The 15,515-nt window shown below is 37.6% G+C and overlaps 1 protein-coding gene across 1 annotated transcript in view; it reads right to left on the bottom strand.

Moving 5' to 3' along the window:
• LOC135155122 (low-density lipoprotein receptor-related protein 2-like) overlaps nucleotides 1-15,515 on the bottom strand; it is a 70,570-nt gene that overhangs the window by 6,888 nt on the left and 48,167 nt on the right. Inside the window, exons 34-46 of the mRNA XM_064103836.1 lie at nucleotides 14,195-14,350; nucleotides 13,422-13,544; nucleotides 12,260-12,391; nucleotides 11,310-11,651; nucleotides 10,446-10,583; nucleotides 9,541-9,654; nucleotides 8,208-8,333; nucleotides 6,808-6,936; nucleotides 6,084-6,425; nucleotides 5,437-5,577; nucleotides 4,301-4,426; nucleotides 3,037-3,180; nucleotides 1,997-2,329 (exon numbers count right to left, since the gene is read on the bottom strand). Coding sequence (XP_063959906.1) covers nucleotides 1,997-2,329; nucleotides 3,037-3,180; nucleotides 4,301-4,426; nucleotides 5,437-5,577; nucleotides 6,084-6,425; nucleotides 6,808-6,936; nucleotides 8,208-8,333; nucleotides 9,541-9,654; nucleotides 10,446-10,583; nucleotides 11,310-11,651; nucleotides 12,260-12,391; nucleotides 13,422-13,544; nucleotides 14,195-14,350 — 2,346 coding nt within the window. The remainder of the gene's footprint in view (nucleotides 1-1,996; nucleotides 2,330-3,036; nucleotides 3,181-4,300; nucleotides 4,427-5,436; nucleotides 5,578-6,083; nucleotides 6,426-6,807; nucleotides 6,937-8,207; nucleotides 8,334-9,540; nucleotides 9,655-10,445; nucleotides 10,584-11,309; nucleotides 11,652-12,259; nucleotides 12,392-13,421; nucleotides 13,545-14,194; nucleotides 14,351-15,515) is intronic.

Below are 15,515 nucleotides of genomic sequence, written 5' to 3'. Positions count from 1 at the left end.
TATTGACCTTGGTCAAGTGACCTGAAACTCTCACAGGATGTTTGGTGATACTTGATTACTCTAATGTCCAAGTTGTACGAAATAGACCAATAAACTATCAAAGTTATTATGGTAATTCAATGAATACCCCCGACTTGGCCAAAGTTCATTGACCTTAAATGACCTTTGACCTTGATCATGTGACCTGAAACTCACACAGGATGTGTAGTGATCGATACTTGATTACTCTTATGTCCAAGTTTCATGAATCAGATCCATAAACTTTTAAAGTTATGATAGTAATTCAACAAATACCCCCAATTTGGCCAAAGTTCATTGACCCTAAATTACCTTTGACCTTGGTCATGTGACATGAAACTCACACAGGATGTTCAGTAATACTTGATTAACCTTATGTCCAAGTTTCATGAGCTGGGTCCATACATTTTCTAAGTTATGATGACATTTCAAAAACTTAACCTTAGGTTAAGATTTTGATGTTGATTCCCCCAACATGGTCTAAGTTCATTGACCCTAAATGACCTTTGACCTTGGTCATGTGACATGAAACTCAGGCAGGATGTTCAGTAATACTTGATTAACCTTATGGCCAAGTTTCATGAACTAGGTCCATATACTTTCTAAGTTATGCTGTCATTTCAAAAACTTAACCTTCGGTTAAGATTTGGTGTTGACGCCGCCGCCGTCGGAGAAGCGGCGCCTATAGTCTCACTCTGCTTCGCAGGTGAGACAAAAATGATTTTAATATTATAGAAATTTGTATAAATATGCCATATGATTTTATTTAGGGGAACCTTCATTGTTATAGCTATGCTTTCCAGAAGTTTCCCATTTCATTTCATTATGTTATGTCATATTTCACATTGTTTTGTAATTTAATTCTTGAACTTGAAATGAAATATATCCTATACTATTAGTCAATCAGTCAATCAAGTGATCAAAGTAATAAATCTATACAATAAACAACCTTTTACTACTGGGCATTGTCCTTCTCCATTCTCACTTATACTAAAATAAAACCCTTTGAGAATTTACTTTATAAATCTTATAGTTGGATATTTAACCCTTATTCAACTGGGCCATTTCAGACAGAGCTTAGCAATGATCGCAGAACATTTTTCTATGATTGATTCCATTGACTACAATGTACAATAAATCGTGAAAATCAAGCGTAGAATTGCTAACCTTTGTGTTACGGGACCCAGGATATACTGGGGGGGAGTCAATTATTTGACCCTCCCCCCTTTAGATTGGTGTGAAAATTTGCACACACGTTGAGCCAGATGTAAACTACAAGATTACAAGACTGTATTGTAAAATTTTCAAAAAATAAATTGTTTAGATTTTTAGATTAAATGATTATGCAAATAAGTGCATGAAATTTGCAAATTTGGTCTCAAAAAGACTTGAAAGTAAAAAGTCACTGAGTGGCGCGGTCAAAACATTTTGTGCGGCGGCGAAGTGACGAAATTCGTATAGAAGGGTCAAATTGACCCCCCAGTAGAGTAAGGGTTAATAGATAGGTATAATCCTTAGGCAATTAAAGAGTATAGCAAGAAATTGTCGGCCTGTTCCATGTAGGAAAAGGAATTCAATATAAACACCAAGTAGATTTGCATCCATTTATTAATTAATTTATTTGTTTCCTTAAAATCACAACCATCTCACGGCACATACTTTCAGAAAATGAATTGGAATAGTCTCGTGATCTTTCAGGGGGGGGGGGGGTTACAATCTCACAAATTTAAGGCTGAAAGTTCCATGTTATGTATAAATTAGCACAATTACATGCCATTACCTTATCAATAAATTCATAAAATTCTTAAAAGTAAATTATGCTATTTTGTAGATAACATATTGCCAGTAATTATGCCGATTTCAATTATTTCGAGGGGGGTGGGGGGCAATTATTGAACCGTCTCACCCCCCCTCCTGGCTATAGAACAGAACAGGCAAATAAATAGCTATCATAAGCAGATAAGGCCATTATAATTACCGTCCATGTATGAAAGCTCTATGAGGTAACCTCGTGCTTGCGCATAGAAACCAGAGTAGAATTTAATCGCCATCATATTCCCATCCGAAAGTATCTCCGTTTCGTCGTCGCCGAACTCCAACGACGCGATGAAATTGGAATTTCCCGGCTCTGCATCATGGCCGTTCAAGAAGACAATGAACGTGGAGTGGCTGACGGCGAGATCTAAAACTCGTGCCCGTACCATCATTCCTTCCGGCGCGGTGACAAGCGTCAAGGTGTAATCGTTCTTCGGGTAGTCTCCGGGATAGTTGGGTGATGTGATGTTGATAGGATTGGTCAAGTTGTAGCTCACTGAAAAGAATAAAATCATCATAAAAAGTTGACCTTTACATACAAACTCACGAGCCTCGATGACGGTCTTGAGCCCTGATTCATAAAACTTATTATAATAACAAATTTGCAATAACAGTTAAAAGCTACCGAAATCCTTCTATCTGATTGGCTGCAGTCATACTATTTAATTCAGCAATTATAATAATCAATGCCTCCTCATCTCTGTACCAACAAAGCCATGTGGTAGCTACAATTCTTCAGTAACATTTATTTTCATTTCTGCGAATCATTTCGTGGAAGGGAAACATATCATACACACATGTATGAAAATATAAAAATAATTATGATTTCAAGTAATTACATAAGAAAAAGGAAAATGGGGACATAACATCATCAGCCAACCAACTGCATATTAATGACAGCATACATATAACTGTTTTCACAAAATATTGCTAAACTGTAAAATTTGATAACTTTGTTATTTGTAATCAGATTTTGATGGAGTTTTCAGCATTTTTCTTACTGAATTTTACTCTATTAATGCTATGGTGGTCACAAATTCCTTTACGAACACCGTTCGAATGATTTTTATACATACATGTAGCAATCAATGGGATAAAATCAGTTGTATGGTGTTTGTAAAGTACATGTATTTGTGACCGTAGCATTAGATACATCTATTTTCAGTAAGGAATACCCTTGTAAAATTTAAACAAAATACATACCTGTGTTGTTTAAATTGGCGCAGCCCGTCTCGTCGGATCTATCCTCAATACCGGGAAGAGAACAATCCTGGAAGTTATCACAGTAGTATTTGGCATTGATACACCGCTTAGTCTCAACGCACTGGAATTCATTTTCCTGACATTCTGTGTAAATAATAAAAAAAATGAACAGTAGTATTAATCACTGATATACAGCTACTCTCAAGGCACTAGAATTCATTTTCCTAACATTCTAGGGAAAAAGAAAAATATTTTTTTTACAGGAGTATTTAGCATTAATACACCGCTTAGTCTCTACGCACTGGAATTCATTTCCCTCACATTCTGGGGAAATAGAAAACTGTATTTTCACAATAGTATTTAGCATTGATACACAGCTAACTCTCAACACACTGGAATAAATTTTCCTCATATTTTAAGGAAAAAGATAAATAAATTATCATAGTAGGTCGAAGGGGGGGGGGGGGTGCTCAGTTAAGTGTGGTTTATACAATTTAATCATGATCAATTTTAAATTAATTTTGGGAACCCAAATCAAGCACAGGTCTTGCGATCAATATCAGTAATTGATTACAAGGCATGTAAACTAATGTGCTTCAATTGATTTATCAATTGTAAAATAGGAACATAAATGTTTAATTGATCGAAAATATTTGTTTGATGGTTCACCATGTATTCTTTCGTGGGCATAAGTTGGTCCTGAAAAGGACCACCCAAACTCGACGTTTCAGCAAACCGCAGTCAATTCGGCACCATGAATGAGTCTATATAGCCTGCTTTTTCATCTTTTGATCATTCTTCTTAAGTTGACAAGAATACGCTTTTTGAAAAGTCAAGTTTGGGTGGTCCTTTTCAGGACCAATATATGCCCACGAAAGAATACATGGTGTATTGTGAAACCACTACGATCTTCTGCTTCACCATGGAAACCTTCAAAACTTAAATATTTGTTTGCTGCACTCCATGGTTAAGACTATCATCTTTCAATCTGAGGGACGTGGGTTCGATTCCCAGCCATGGTGGGTTTTCCTTCAGCAAGAAATTTACCCACATTGTGCTGCACTCAACCCAGGTGAGGTAAATGGGTACCGGCAGGAAGTAATTCCTCAAAAAAGCTGTGCGCACCGGAATCGGTAGACCAGCTTAGCCGGGGTAATATAGGAGCGCCTTGAGCACCTAGCAGGGTGGAAACCTGCACTATACAAATCCTATATTATTTATATTATTATTCATAAGTGGATAGTAAAAAGCAGGGAATACTCACCACAATCTGTTTCATCCTCACTATAGAAACAATCCCGTATCCCATCACACCTGTACTGTGGATAGATGCAATAGGGACCTAGCGGAGTATGACACACAAATTTGTCGTCATTGGTTCCGCAGTCGGCTATGAATAGAATGAAGAAAAACTTTGGTTGAAAACTCACACTGGAGTAAGCTACAATGTACATGTATATACAGGTAACTCTTCAGAAGTCGCCCTTTCATAAGTCGAATAATTGCCGAAGTCAAAGCACTTTTTAGATCTTGGGGGTGTTTCACAAAGATTTAAGTATGACTTAGAGTCGCACTTAAATGCCTAGTTGCATGTTGTATAAAAAGGCATGAACGCATTGGTCAGATCATGCCAAGAGGACGAGCAATACTGCGTATTAATCAAGAAGATTGCGCGTTGCATATCATGTAAACGTCTGCATTTAAGTGCGACTCTAAGTCGTACTTAAATCTTTGTGAAACACCCTCCAGATTATCAAAAACACGTGTTACAGAACACTTCGAAGTCCAATTTCTCCTGTCCCAAAAGGTTCAACTTACTATAGGCAGAGTTATATGAATATCAAAGTTCATAGAATAATGCAAAAAATAAAATAAAAAAGACTCCAATTCTGATGCTTCCTTCTTCTTGCTTCTCCCCCCTCCTCCTCCATCTCCTCCTTCTTCTCCTCTATTTTCTCTTGCTTCTTCTTAAATTATTATTTTTTCTTTAATTTTTCTTTATTATAAAAATATATACTATAAATAAAGATATTCAACTAATTTGTATTTATTCATTTTCATTATTTATTTACTTATTTATTTATTTTATTCATTCATTCATTCATTCATTCATTCATTCATTCATTCATTCATTCATTCACTCACTCACTCACTCACTCACTCACTCACTCACTCACTCACTCACCCACCCACCCACCCACCCACTCACTCACTCACTCACTCACTCACTCACTCACTCACTCACTCATTCATTCATTCATTTATTTATTTATTTATTTATTTACTTATTTACTTATTTATTCATTCATTTATTCATTTATCTATGTACTCATAGAAAAGTCATTTTAATCATTCATTCATTCATTTTTTTTGGTGTAGGGGCATAAAGCATGTACTTACAATGATCAAAATTATCGCAGTCTTGATCTTCGTCCTCTCCTCCCAAACAATCCTTTACTCCGTTACAAAGATCAAAGGTCTCGATGCAATTCCCGTCAGAACACTGAAACTCATTGCTAGGGCAAGTTGGATGGATGTAAGCTGTTGGAGAAATAAGGCACAAAAATGAAAGATTTTATTAAGGGGGAAGTTCACCCCGACAAAAATTTTGTGTAAAAATACCAAATAAAAAAAAATACTGCTGAAGGTTTGAGGAAAATCCATCAAATATTGAGAAAATTATTAGAATTTATACTTTTGATATATGGTGTCAGCTAGGAGCAGCTGCCCTACTTGCTATGTAATATAAACTGCATAAATGTCAATTTTTCAATGGTTCATGAAAAATTCTTGTTTTTTCAGGAATGGATGTTGAATGATTTGTGTGTTGATAGACTGAAGGCACAATAAAAATGATATTCTATATTTTTTTAAAATGACATTTCATTGATTTTTTTACTTCATGATACACTGTACATGTATATGGGAGAAGCTGCTCTTCTTGCAATGTAAAAGTATGAATAGGCCACACTAAAAATGATCTATCAATCGTAAATTTGCAATCAATACTGGCGATCAATTGCAAATAAGTTTCGTGCAACACTCACTGTCTGGATCAACGGCCGATATAATAATTTGGAACCCGTCTCCACCTCCGAACGGTCCGCAGTGGAATTCAAGCCAGGCCTCGTTGCTTTGGACGACATATTGCCTCGGCTCGTGGCTGTGATGAAATTCAGCTATGATCGTGTCATGGTCACTGTGGTTAAGGCCCGTTCCCACGGTGACATACGATGCCAGAGCCAGATCGAAGCCCACGAACTCAAAGCGCACGTAACGATCGACCGGAACGGTGACTTGCCAACCGACGTAGCAGAGGGATTCGTAGCGCATCGGAAAGCCTGGTGAGCTGACTTGCTGTGTCTCGCCCTGAGTTAGAACGATGTTCTCTGAAAATACAATCATACTTACAAATTACAACCTGGGGGACATTTTATAAAGGATGTCAACGTCTATGACAGACAATACACTCTAATAGATCATATGACTAGAAATGTTCTTGTGCTATATGATTTTATTTTTTCCGGGGGGGGGGGGGTGAATTCTTAGAATTTCCTTCCACTCTAGTTGAAATTTGACATGCCTTGCTTTCAAGTGCTTGTTTCAAGCAAGAATTTTAATCCTAAAAGATTGTTGAATTTCAATTTTGGCGGGAAAACAAAACGATTTGACTAAAGCTTTTGATGGATTTCAGTAGAGCTATTGAGCTATCTAAGTTGATGTCTAATTTCCATTGCTTTTCTCTATGCATTTATCATATTATTCACATACCGATAGTTCCGATGACACCACAGTTCCTCTCATCGCCACCATCAAAGCAATCGTTATCCCCGTCGCAGCGCCAGTACTCTGGAACACAGCCTCCATTGGAACACGTAAAGAACCCATCTTGACAGTCACCTGGTCAAATATCAAGTAAGATATAACTAGAACTATCACTGAAGGTGATAAATACCCCCACCTTACGCCATTACCAAGGCAACATTTTCCAACACATAGTAAAAAAAAAAGTCTTGCTCATCTTTACCCAAAGACCTATGTGTGAGCTAATTACCACAAGAATTGGTTAAAAACTTATGAAATAGTTCAAACCACAAGATTTTGGCCTAATTTTTGACATATACTATGTTGTTACCATGGCAACACAATTTCTGACATATGGAAAAGTATGTTCTGCACATTTTTACCTTTACACCAACATGTTTTTCAAGACCAATGTGTGAGCCAAATTTCATGAGAATCGGTTGAAAACTGATAGAAGTAATTAAAACCGCAAGATTTTCACCCGATTTTCACTATATTATCTGTCATTACCATGGCAACATGATTTCTCACACAAATAAAATATATGTCTTGCACATCTTTATCTCAAGATCGATGTGTGTACCAAATTTCATGACAATTTGTTGAAAACTGAGGAAGTACTTTGAACTGCAAGATTTTTACCATATTTTTCCCATAATATAATATTGTTAGTTACCACCATGGCAACACAATTTCCTACACATGCAAAATATATGTCTTGCACATTTTTACCTTTACACCAATATGTTTTTCAAGTTTCATGAGTATTGTTTATAAACTGAGGAAGTAGTTTGATGCGCAAATTTTGCAACTAACCGACCGCCCGGCCGCCCACTGATTCCTACATGTACAGTAAATACCCCCTTTAAACTTTGTTTGGCGGGGGTATAATAATATGCAACATTATTATGCAATAATGTTCAGTAATAAAACAAATAATCATACCCGCTTTTAAATTGCGCTTAACACATCGGAAAGACGTACAGGTATTTAAAGTGATCGTTGTTCTTTGTTCTGATTTTAAAAATTCTCATTTTGTTTCTTGGAAATGGGCCAAATTCATCATCATCACCATCATCATCATCATCATCATCATCATCATCATCATCATCATCATCATCACCACCATCATCATCATCATCATCACCACCATCACCATCATCATCATCATCATCATCACCATCATCACCATCATCATCATCATGACCACCATCATCATCATCATGACCACCATCATTATCATCATCATCATCATCATCATCATCATCATCACCATCACCATCATCATCACCATCATCATCATCATCACCATCATCATCACCATCATCATCATCATCACCATCATCACTCTCCATGAATATACTTACCACAACCAGCCTCATCTTCACCCAAGTCACAGTCTGCCACGTGGTTACATGTTCGAAAGCCAAGGATGCATTGTTGGCTGGCAGAACATTCAAACAGAAACGGAGAATCGCCACACCCCAAGAAAGCTACAAGAGAATGAAAGAACAGGGAAAATGACAAGACGATTGTTACCAATATCTAAACTCGTCAAAAGATATACAAGTGCGGGATTGGACTATGTGGGATGGGTTTATTTCCAATTCGTCTAATGCCCATTCGTCCAATTGCCAACTCGTCTATTATCATTTGGTATACCATCAGTTTGTCCACTTACCACATGGTCCACTTTCATTTAGTCTAATGCCATTCCGTCTAATAATTCTGGTTGGTCCAATAGCCATTTAGTCCATATACACCATTTGGTCTAATTGGACTAAGTGTTAAATTGTGCAAAATAAATGAAAATGAAATGGATATTAGACCAACTGGTTACGAGACGAAATGGTCATAGACAAAATGGTGATTAGACGAAGTGATGATTGGACCAAATGGTTATTGGACCAAATGGTTGTTAAGACAAAATGTTGATAGACGGAATGGCATTAGACCAAATGGAAAGTAGACAAAGCGGGTCTAAACCAAGTGCCAATTAACGCAAATACGAACAAGGAGCCACCTCAAGTCCTCAGCTACTCATATCTGGCCAGGCTCCTCACCCACAATGCATCATTCTCAACAGTATAGTCTTGTCATATAAACCCACTTGACAGGTAACACACTAAATCAGTACTCATTACATTCATACTACAAGAAGAGTGTTACCAAGTAGCTATAAACAGGGTACTTTTCCTGCAGAGAAAATTTTGGTTTCTCCATACAAATAATAGAGAGTTTTCGCATTTACTACGACGCCGCTCTCTACAACGCATCAATTCCTTTGAAAATGCAAGTCATATCACAATAGAGAGCTGAGAGGCTTTTGTCGAAAGTTGGTGGACTGGGATAGCAGTGTTGTCTTTTGACTCTGGACAACGGCATATTTGCAATTGTTCCTCCAGTGCAAATCTTCAGATGATCTGCTGTCCCAGTCATCCAACTTTCGACAAAAGCCTCTCAGCTCTCCATTGTGATTTTACTTGCATTTTCAAAGGAATCAGTGGATTGTACAGAGCTGCCCTATAGTGAATGCGAAAACTCTCTTGTATATCATGGGCTAAGTTATTCTCTGAATTATTAATAGTTATATGAAAAGTAGATTTTCAGACTACCTATTTACACACAGTCAGTGACAGACCACTCACAATTCGCTCCCCTTTAACTTCTAGGTCAGAAAGCATGGAAAAGGGTACTTACGGCAGTTTTCCTCGTCACTACCATCAGAACAGTCTTCAACGTTGTCACATTCCCAACTGGCACGGATGCACTGCGAGTTATTGCAGGTGAAGTGGTGCTCCTGGCAGAGTTCGCCTGAAAATAACCACCATAAAAAAAAATGCTGACCTAATTTTCAATGACAGAGTTTTGTTTGCCAGAGTTTTTTTATGGCAAAAGTATAATGCAACGGGTCCCAGTTGTGCCCGAAATTATTCCTAAATTACAAACAGCTGACACGATATGTGCTCCAGGCTTTATTTTGTCAAAGTTGAAGGGTTAGGGCTGCAACAGTGGCGGATCCGGGTAATAGCACATCTGGCTTCTGCCCCCCCCCCCCACTATTGAGAGCCATAACAAATATTTGATAGGGAAATATATAATGCTTATGCCATTGAGGACCTTTTTTTTGGTTTTTATATAAATCACCATTTAATTGGGAGTGAAGACCTGTTTGGGGTTGTTAATTTTTTTTCTGCATGAAAATGCCCCCCCCCCCCCTGCGGTTTGGAAAATCCTGGATCCAATCAATATCAACTGTATGGCAATCCATCCATACCATAATTTTTTCTACAACCTCCTTAGTAGACAAAGAGAATCACACTGAATCGTCAAGAGAACGATGCATGTATGATATATCTAGAATATATTTTGAACAAATTTGCATTTTAAATGTTGACGTTGCTGGCCATCCATAGTTGTGGTTGATTGGATCACTGGCGACTTTTTGTGTAACAGACCCGTGGGGCCCATACCACAAAGCTTAGCAATGATCGTAGTCCATTTTTCTACGATTGATTGCATTGACTACAGTGTAGTATCAATCGTGAAAATCAAGCTTACGATCAATCGCTAACCATTGTGTTACAGGGCTCAGCAGGACCTACCTTCTGGGACTTGGCAGTTGATTTCATCTCCGGCGAATCCGCAATCAGTTACACCATCACATTCCCAAATGAGGGGTATACACGCCCCGTCACCGGGACATTGGAATCGACCCTCAGCACATGGTGCAAAGGTTGTATCTGCATGAAGGGGTAAAAATGGGAGATAAAGAATATAATTCATATATATATATATAAATATAATTATTTTCAAAGGCAAAAGGGAAGGCATTAATCCACACTTAGCCACTCTCCACCCAGGTACAAAATGGGTACCCGGTAGGATGTAAAAATCAATATAGGATGTCCAGTATGATGGTGACAGGCTGGAATACTCCCCAGGGAGTGGAGGATGTGCATACCATGACTGGGGTAATGATAACTCTGTAAGTGCTTAGATATGTATAATGTATGTCTAAAACACATTATAAGTAACCAGATATTAATGTTATTATTACATACCCAGGCCCAAACAGAGATATACAAATATTTATTTCATTAGAATACATAAGACATGGAAAAGCATAGTCTCATATTCAACAAATACTACTAGTACTACTACTACTACTACTACTAATAATAATAATATTACTACTGCTGCTGCTGCTGCTGCTGCTGCTGCTGCTGCTACTACTGCTACTACTGCTACTACTGCTACTACTACTACTACTACTACTGCTACTACTGCTACTACTACTACTACTACTACTACTACTACTACTACTACTACTACTACTACTACTACTACTACTTCTACTACTACTACACTACTACTACACTACTACAACTACCACTCCTACTACTACTACTACTACTTCTACAGCTACTACTAATACTACGACTACTACTACTACTACTATTTCTCACCTGTTGGGTCTACATCTTCTAACCCTATCAAATAGCCGGCCATTCCTCCATACCGCCCAGAGTGAAACTTGATAAACATCTCGTTGGTGATTGAATTGAACTCGGCGGGCACGGTAGATTGATGAGAATACGACTCAAAAAGATTGTCGAAGTCCTCAGGGTTGTTACCATGCCCAAAAGCCAAGTAGGTGTCAATACTGAGATTGATGTCGTAGAAGATCACGCGGATCGCTCGCTCCGGATCAACGCTGACGATTATCTCGTAATTCTCGTTTGATTCGTAGTCATAGGGGTAGTTTACAGACGTTATGTTTGTGCTGTTCTGTCTAAGGTAGATGTAAGCTGCAAAGGGAAAAGGAAAAGCCAAAGTAAATAATCTCTCACACATTTACTATAAAGCCCTTTCATGTTTTAGAGCTGATAAGACTTATCAAATGAAAATATAATTATTAAAAAATATTTTTTAAAACACAACCACAATGTATCTGCATATTCAGATACACTGTACAGGATCAAATTGCACCTCAATTTGTTTTGTAATTTTGTGATTTTATGGAAAAGGAAACATGAAAAAAAGAGTTATTTAAATATAAAGCAGTTAATTTTTATTATTTATACAGTATAACATGATAAAACTAACACCTTGTCATATGTATTACCCTACTTCCATCTCTAGGGTTCTACAATCAAGAAATTGCAAAAAAAATATGTCAATGATGAAAATATTAATAATAACGACAAAAAAAAACAACAAAAACAATAGTAATAGTAATAATAATAATAATGATAATAATACTAATAACAATAAAAAATACTACTACAACACTACTACTACTACTACTGATAATAATAAAAATAACAATAATGATAATAATAATACTAATAACAATAATACTAATTTAGTTATTATTTAAATTCTGCCAAATACAACTTTTGAGAAGTCAGCTTACTTGTAGTATCCGGTGTTCCACAGTTGAGTTCATCGTCAAAGCCATCCAGGCAATTTAGGAAGAAATTACATCTAAAATTTCCCGAGATGCATTGTTGGTGGGGGCATTCAAACTCCGTCTCCTGACAAGGTCCTATGAGGCAACAAGACAACATTTCACATTTGTACAACGCCCACTTAGCTTGTTGTACCTGAGCAAATGGGAGGCTGAATGTCAAACATTTGTACCGCTGCACACACGACATACCATCCAAAATGTACTGTTGCATGGCTTTAGGAAGTGACATCACAATACGATTTAATTCATTGCGCTCAGTAAAAACGAAGGTGCAATACACATACTGGCCTGCTGGCTAAATGCGCAATGCTGCCCAAGGTCAGTCATGTGCGCTTGTGGGATTTTGCTTTTTGCTTTCAATATTTTGCTCCCTTTTCATAGATTACTGCAGGGAAAACTCTTGTTTTGTTCATATTTTGCTAGATTCTACGGCATTGTACAACACAAATAGCGAATATTCTTATTCGTGCAATGGTGCGAGATTTCGCATTCGGTGAAAGAAAGAGATGCTCTATTCAACTTTGCTAACGCCTCATTGAAGAGAGCATCTTTCTTTCACCTCATGCGAAATCCCGAACCCTTGCACTCATTCCATGTCACTATCTGTATACTGTGGGGGCCGTGCCTTGCATGACGTTGAATTGCCCCCGTCGGGTGTTACTTGAGCACCGGACGGTGTGGATATAACACTGTGAATTGTTTATGAGGGCAAAAAATGAAAACGAAAAAGAAGAAGAGTATAAAGACGAAAGAAGTCACTTTATTATATAACCTTTCACCCACCTGAGAAAAAAAGAAATAGCTATAGTTGTCACTTTACATCATCTTGCTCCCACTTCCCACCACCCCCCCCCCCCCCATGTGACACTACCCCTTTGTACATCTATCAAGAAAACACACCATCTACAGCGCTAATGACGCTAGCCCATTAACACTTCTTTGGTGCAAATAAGGAATTATTCATTTTTGGATTAACTCATGTCAGAAAATAGGAAATTATACATTTGTACAATTGACTTCAATCTCTAAATTTCTCCAAAATCATGAACCACCTTTGCAACTTTTGGACATTGCTCCTAAATTGTGTCCTAAAACGTGAACTTACCGCACATTGTTTCGTCTGCGCCTGATGGACAATCAAAATCGCCATCACATCTCCAGTCAGAATGTATACAAAGTCCTGATGGGCATTCATACTGTGACTCTGTAGCAAAGGTTCCACACTCATCTAGAAGCAAAAGAAAAGAGGGGACAATAGCTAACCTTGGGGACCGTCTCATGTATACACATATATACATGTATGATAAAATTCTCACTGTAATGGCATTGACGTCATAGGGCACAATTTTCATCACTGCTACTACATGTACATGCATTATCACTTTATTATTATTATCATACTGTCTATTATCAATATCTATTATAGAACAAGTTAAAGGATGTAGTCAAGAATAAATGTGTATGCAAGTCACATGTTCACGATTTAATTCTATGTAGCCTTCCAGCCGTGCTATTTAGGTGCAGCACTGTATAGTTACTGTAGTGTCAGTGCAGCACTCTGCATTTCCGGTGCATCATTTTCCCAATAACGCGTAAAAATGAGATGCCATGTAAACCACAGTATGCCTTCTTCCAAAGAAAAGACCAGGGCCCTGTTGCACAAAAGGTACTATCCTTGATTTTGATTGGCTGATGAGCATTGTTACCATGGTAGTTACCAATGGATGGCAAAGTTACCATAATTATAAATTTTATGCAACAGGGCCCTGGGCAAGGATTTTGATGCATGGTGCATTTACTTCTGCATATACGAGATAATTCTTTGTCTAACTGTGCATTATTTGTATTTTATCACCAATGATACACACATGTACTTACAGTGGTTAAACGATGAGCAGTTTACACGACCCAAGAGATGGTTCTCATCCTCTTCTTGCGAACAATCCTTGAAATCATCACAGAGATAATGAGACGGGATACAGTGGCCATCGTTGCACTGGAATTCACCCGCCTCACAGGCAGTGTAGTTATGAGCTGGAAAATATAGAGAATCAAATTACAACTGTCAGCTTTGCAGTGTATGGCCCGTATTCTGAACTCGGGTCTAAATTAAACCCTGGTTTAAAGTTGTGGTTTAACTATGGATAGCCAATTGGAGCACAAATCCCTAACAGTACACATTCAATTTATTAACTCCTATGACACCCAAATTGTTCATAATTGTCTGGGAATGATAACTGAAGTATTTTTCTTCATGATGAAAGCAAAAGGAAACAAAATAGTAAACATAAGAAATTTAAAATATAAACATAATTTTTGAATTTTTGGCTCCCTATAAATCTAGCACAGAGTTAGACCGTGGTCTAAGTTAAAACTGACTTCAGAATACGGGCCTATAAGTCAAATCAAGTAACAGGGCTGGAATTAAATTCAATACTGACTTAAGCCAGAATTTTACATATTTTACTCAGTATTCTGCTTTCACTTATCCATCACAGACCCTGTTCTCATTGCAGTTCTAAAACTACTTTTCTGGAAGTTAGATTAACATGAAATATGAACGCTCAAAGCGGTCTTGCATGGAAGCAATCTTCCAAATCGGTTCAGAATAACCACCTTGCTATGTAGTTTTCAAGATCACTCTACCTTGTTAAACTAGTTTAAGCATAGGTGAGGACACAACAGTTTGATAGGAAACATTCTTTGCAGATGTTGTGTGAAGAATACCTACGCTGGGGTTTCAAATTTTATGCAAAACTCAGAGCGTTCCTATGACAACAAGATCGCTTTCTGTGAAAAGTTACTGAAAACAACTTTTGGGTGATCAGATGGGAATGCCAGTGAAGCAATCTTCCAAAATGGTATTCTGAACCGGTTTCCACCAAACTAGTTTTAGAAAGTATACTGAGGATGGAGTCTTATTCCATTGCCCTTTTAGCTAGGTGTTTTGCTTAAGCCTAAGTCCGCCCCCTACCTGGCAGAAGTCTGGTTAGTGTGCAGTTCACAAATGTACATGCGCCCAGTCAACCAGGTTGCGCACAGGTGTACATTCACAATCGCAACAAGTAAATATATTTCATGAATTTTGCTTGATAAAGTAAATTGCTTAGAAGTGATCTGAATACAAGACTAAGCATTTCGCTTATTAATTTTGTAACATGAACCCTCAAAATATGGACAACCTTCCTTGTAATATGCA

Source organism: Lytechinus pictus, chromosome 8 (genome assembly GCF_037042905.1).
Source record: "Lytechinus pictus isolate F3 Inbred chromosome 8, Lp3.0, whole genome shotgun sequence".
In the NCBI taxonomy this organism is placed as follows: domain Eukaryota; kingdom Metazoa; phylum Echinodermata; class Echinoidea; order Temnopleuroida; family Toxopneustidae; genus Lytechinus; species Lytechinus pictus.
Note: the sequence above shows the minus strand (reverse complement) of the source record. Positions and strands in the feature narration are given on the sequence as shown.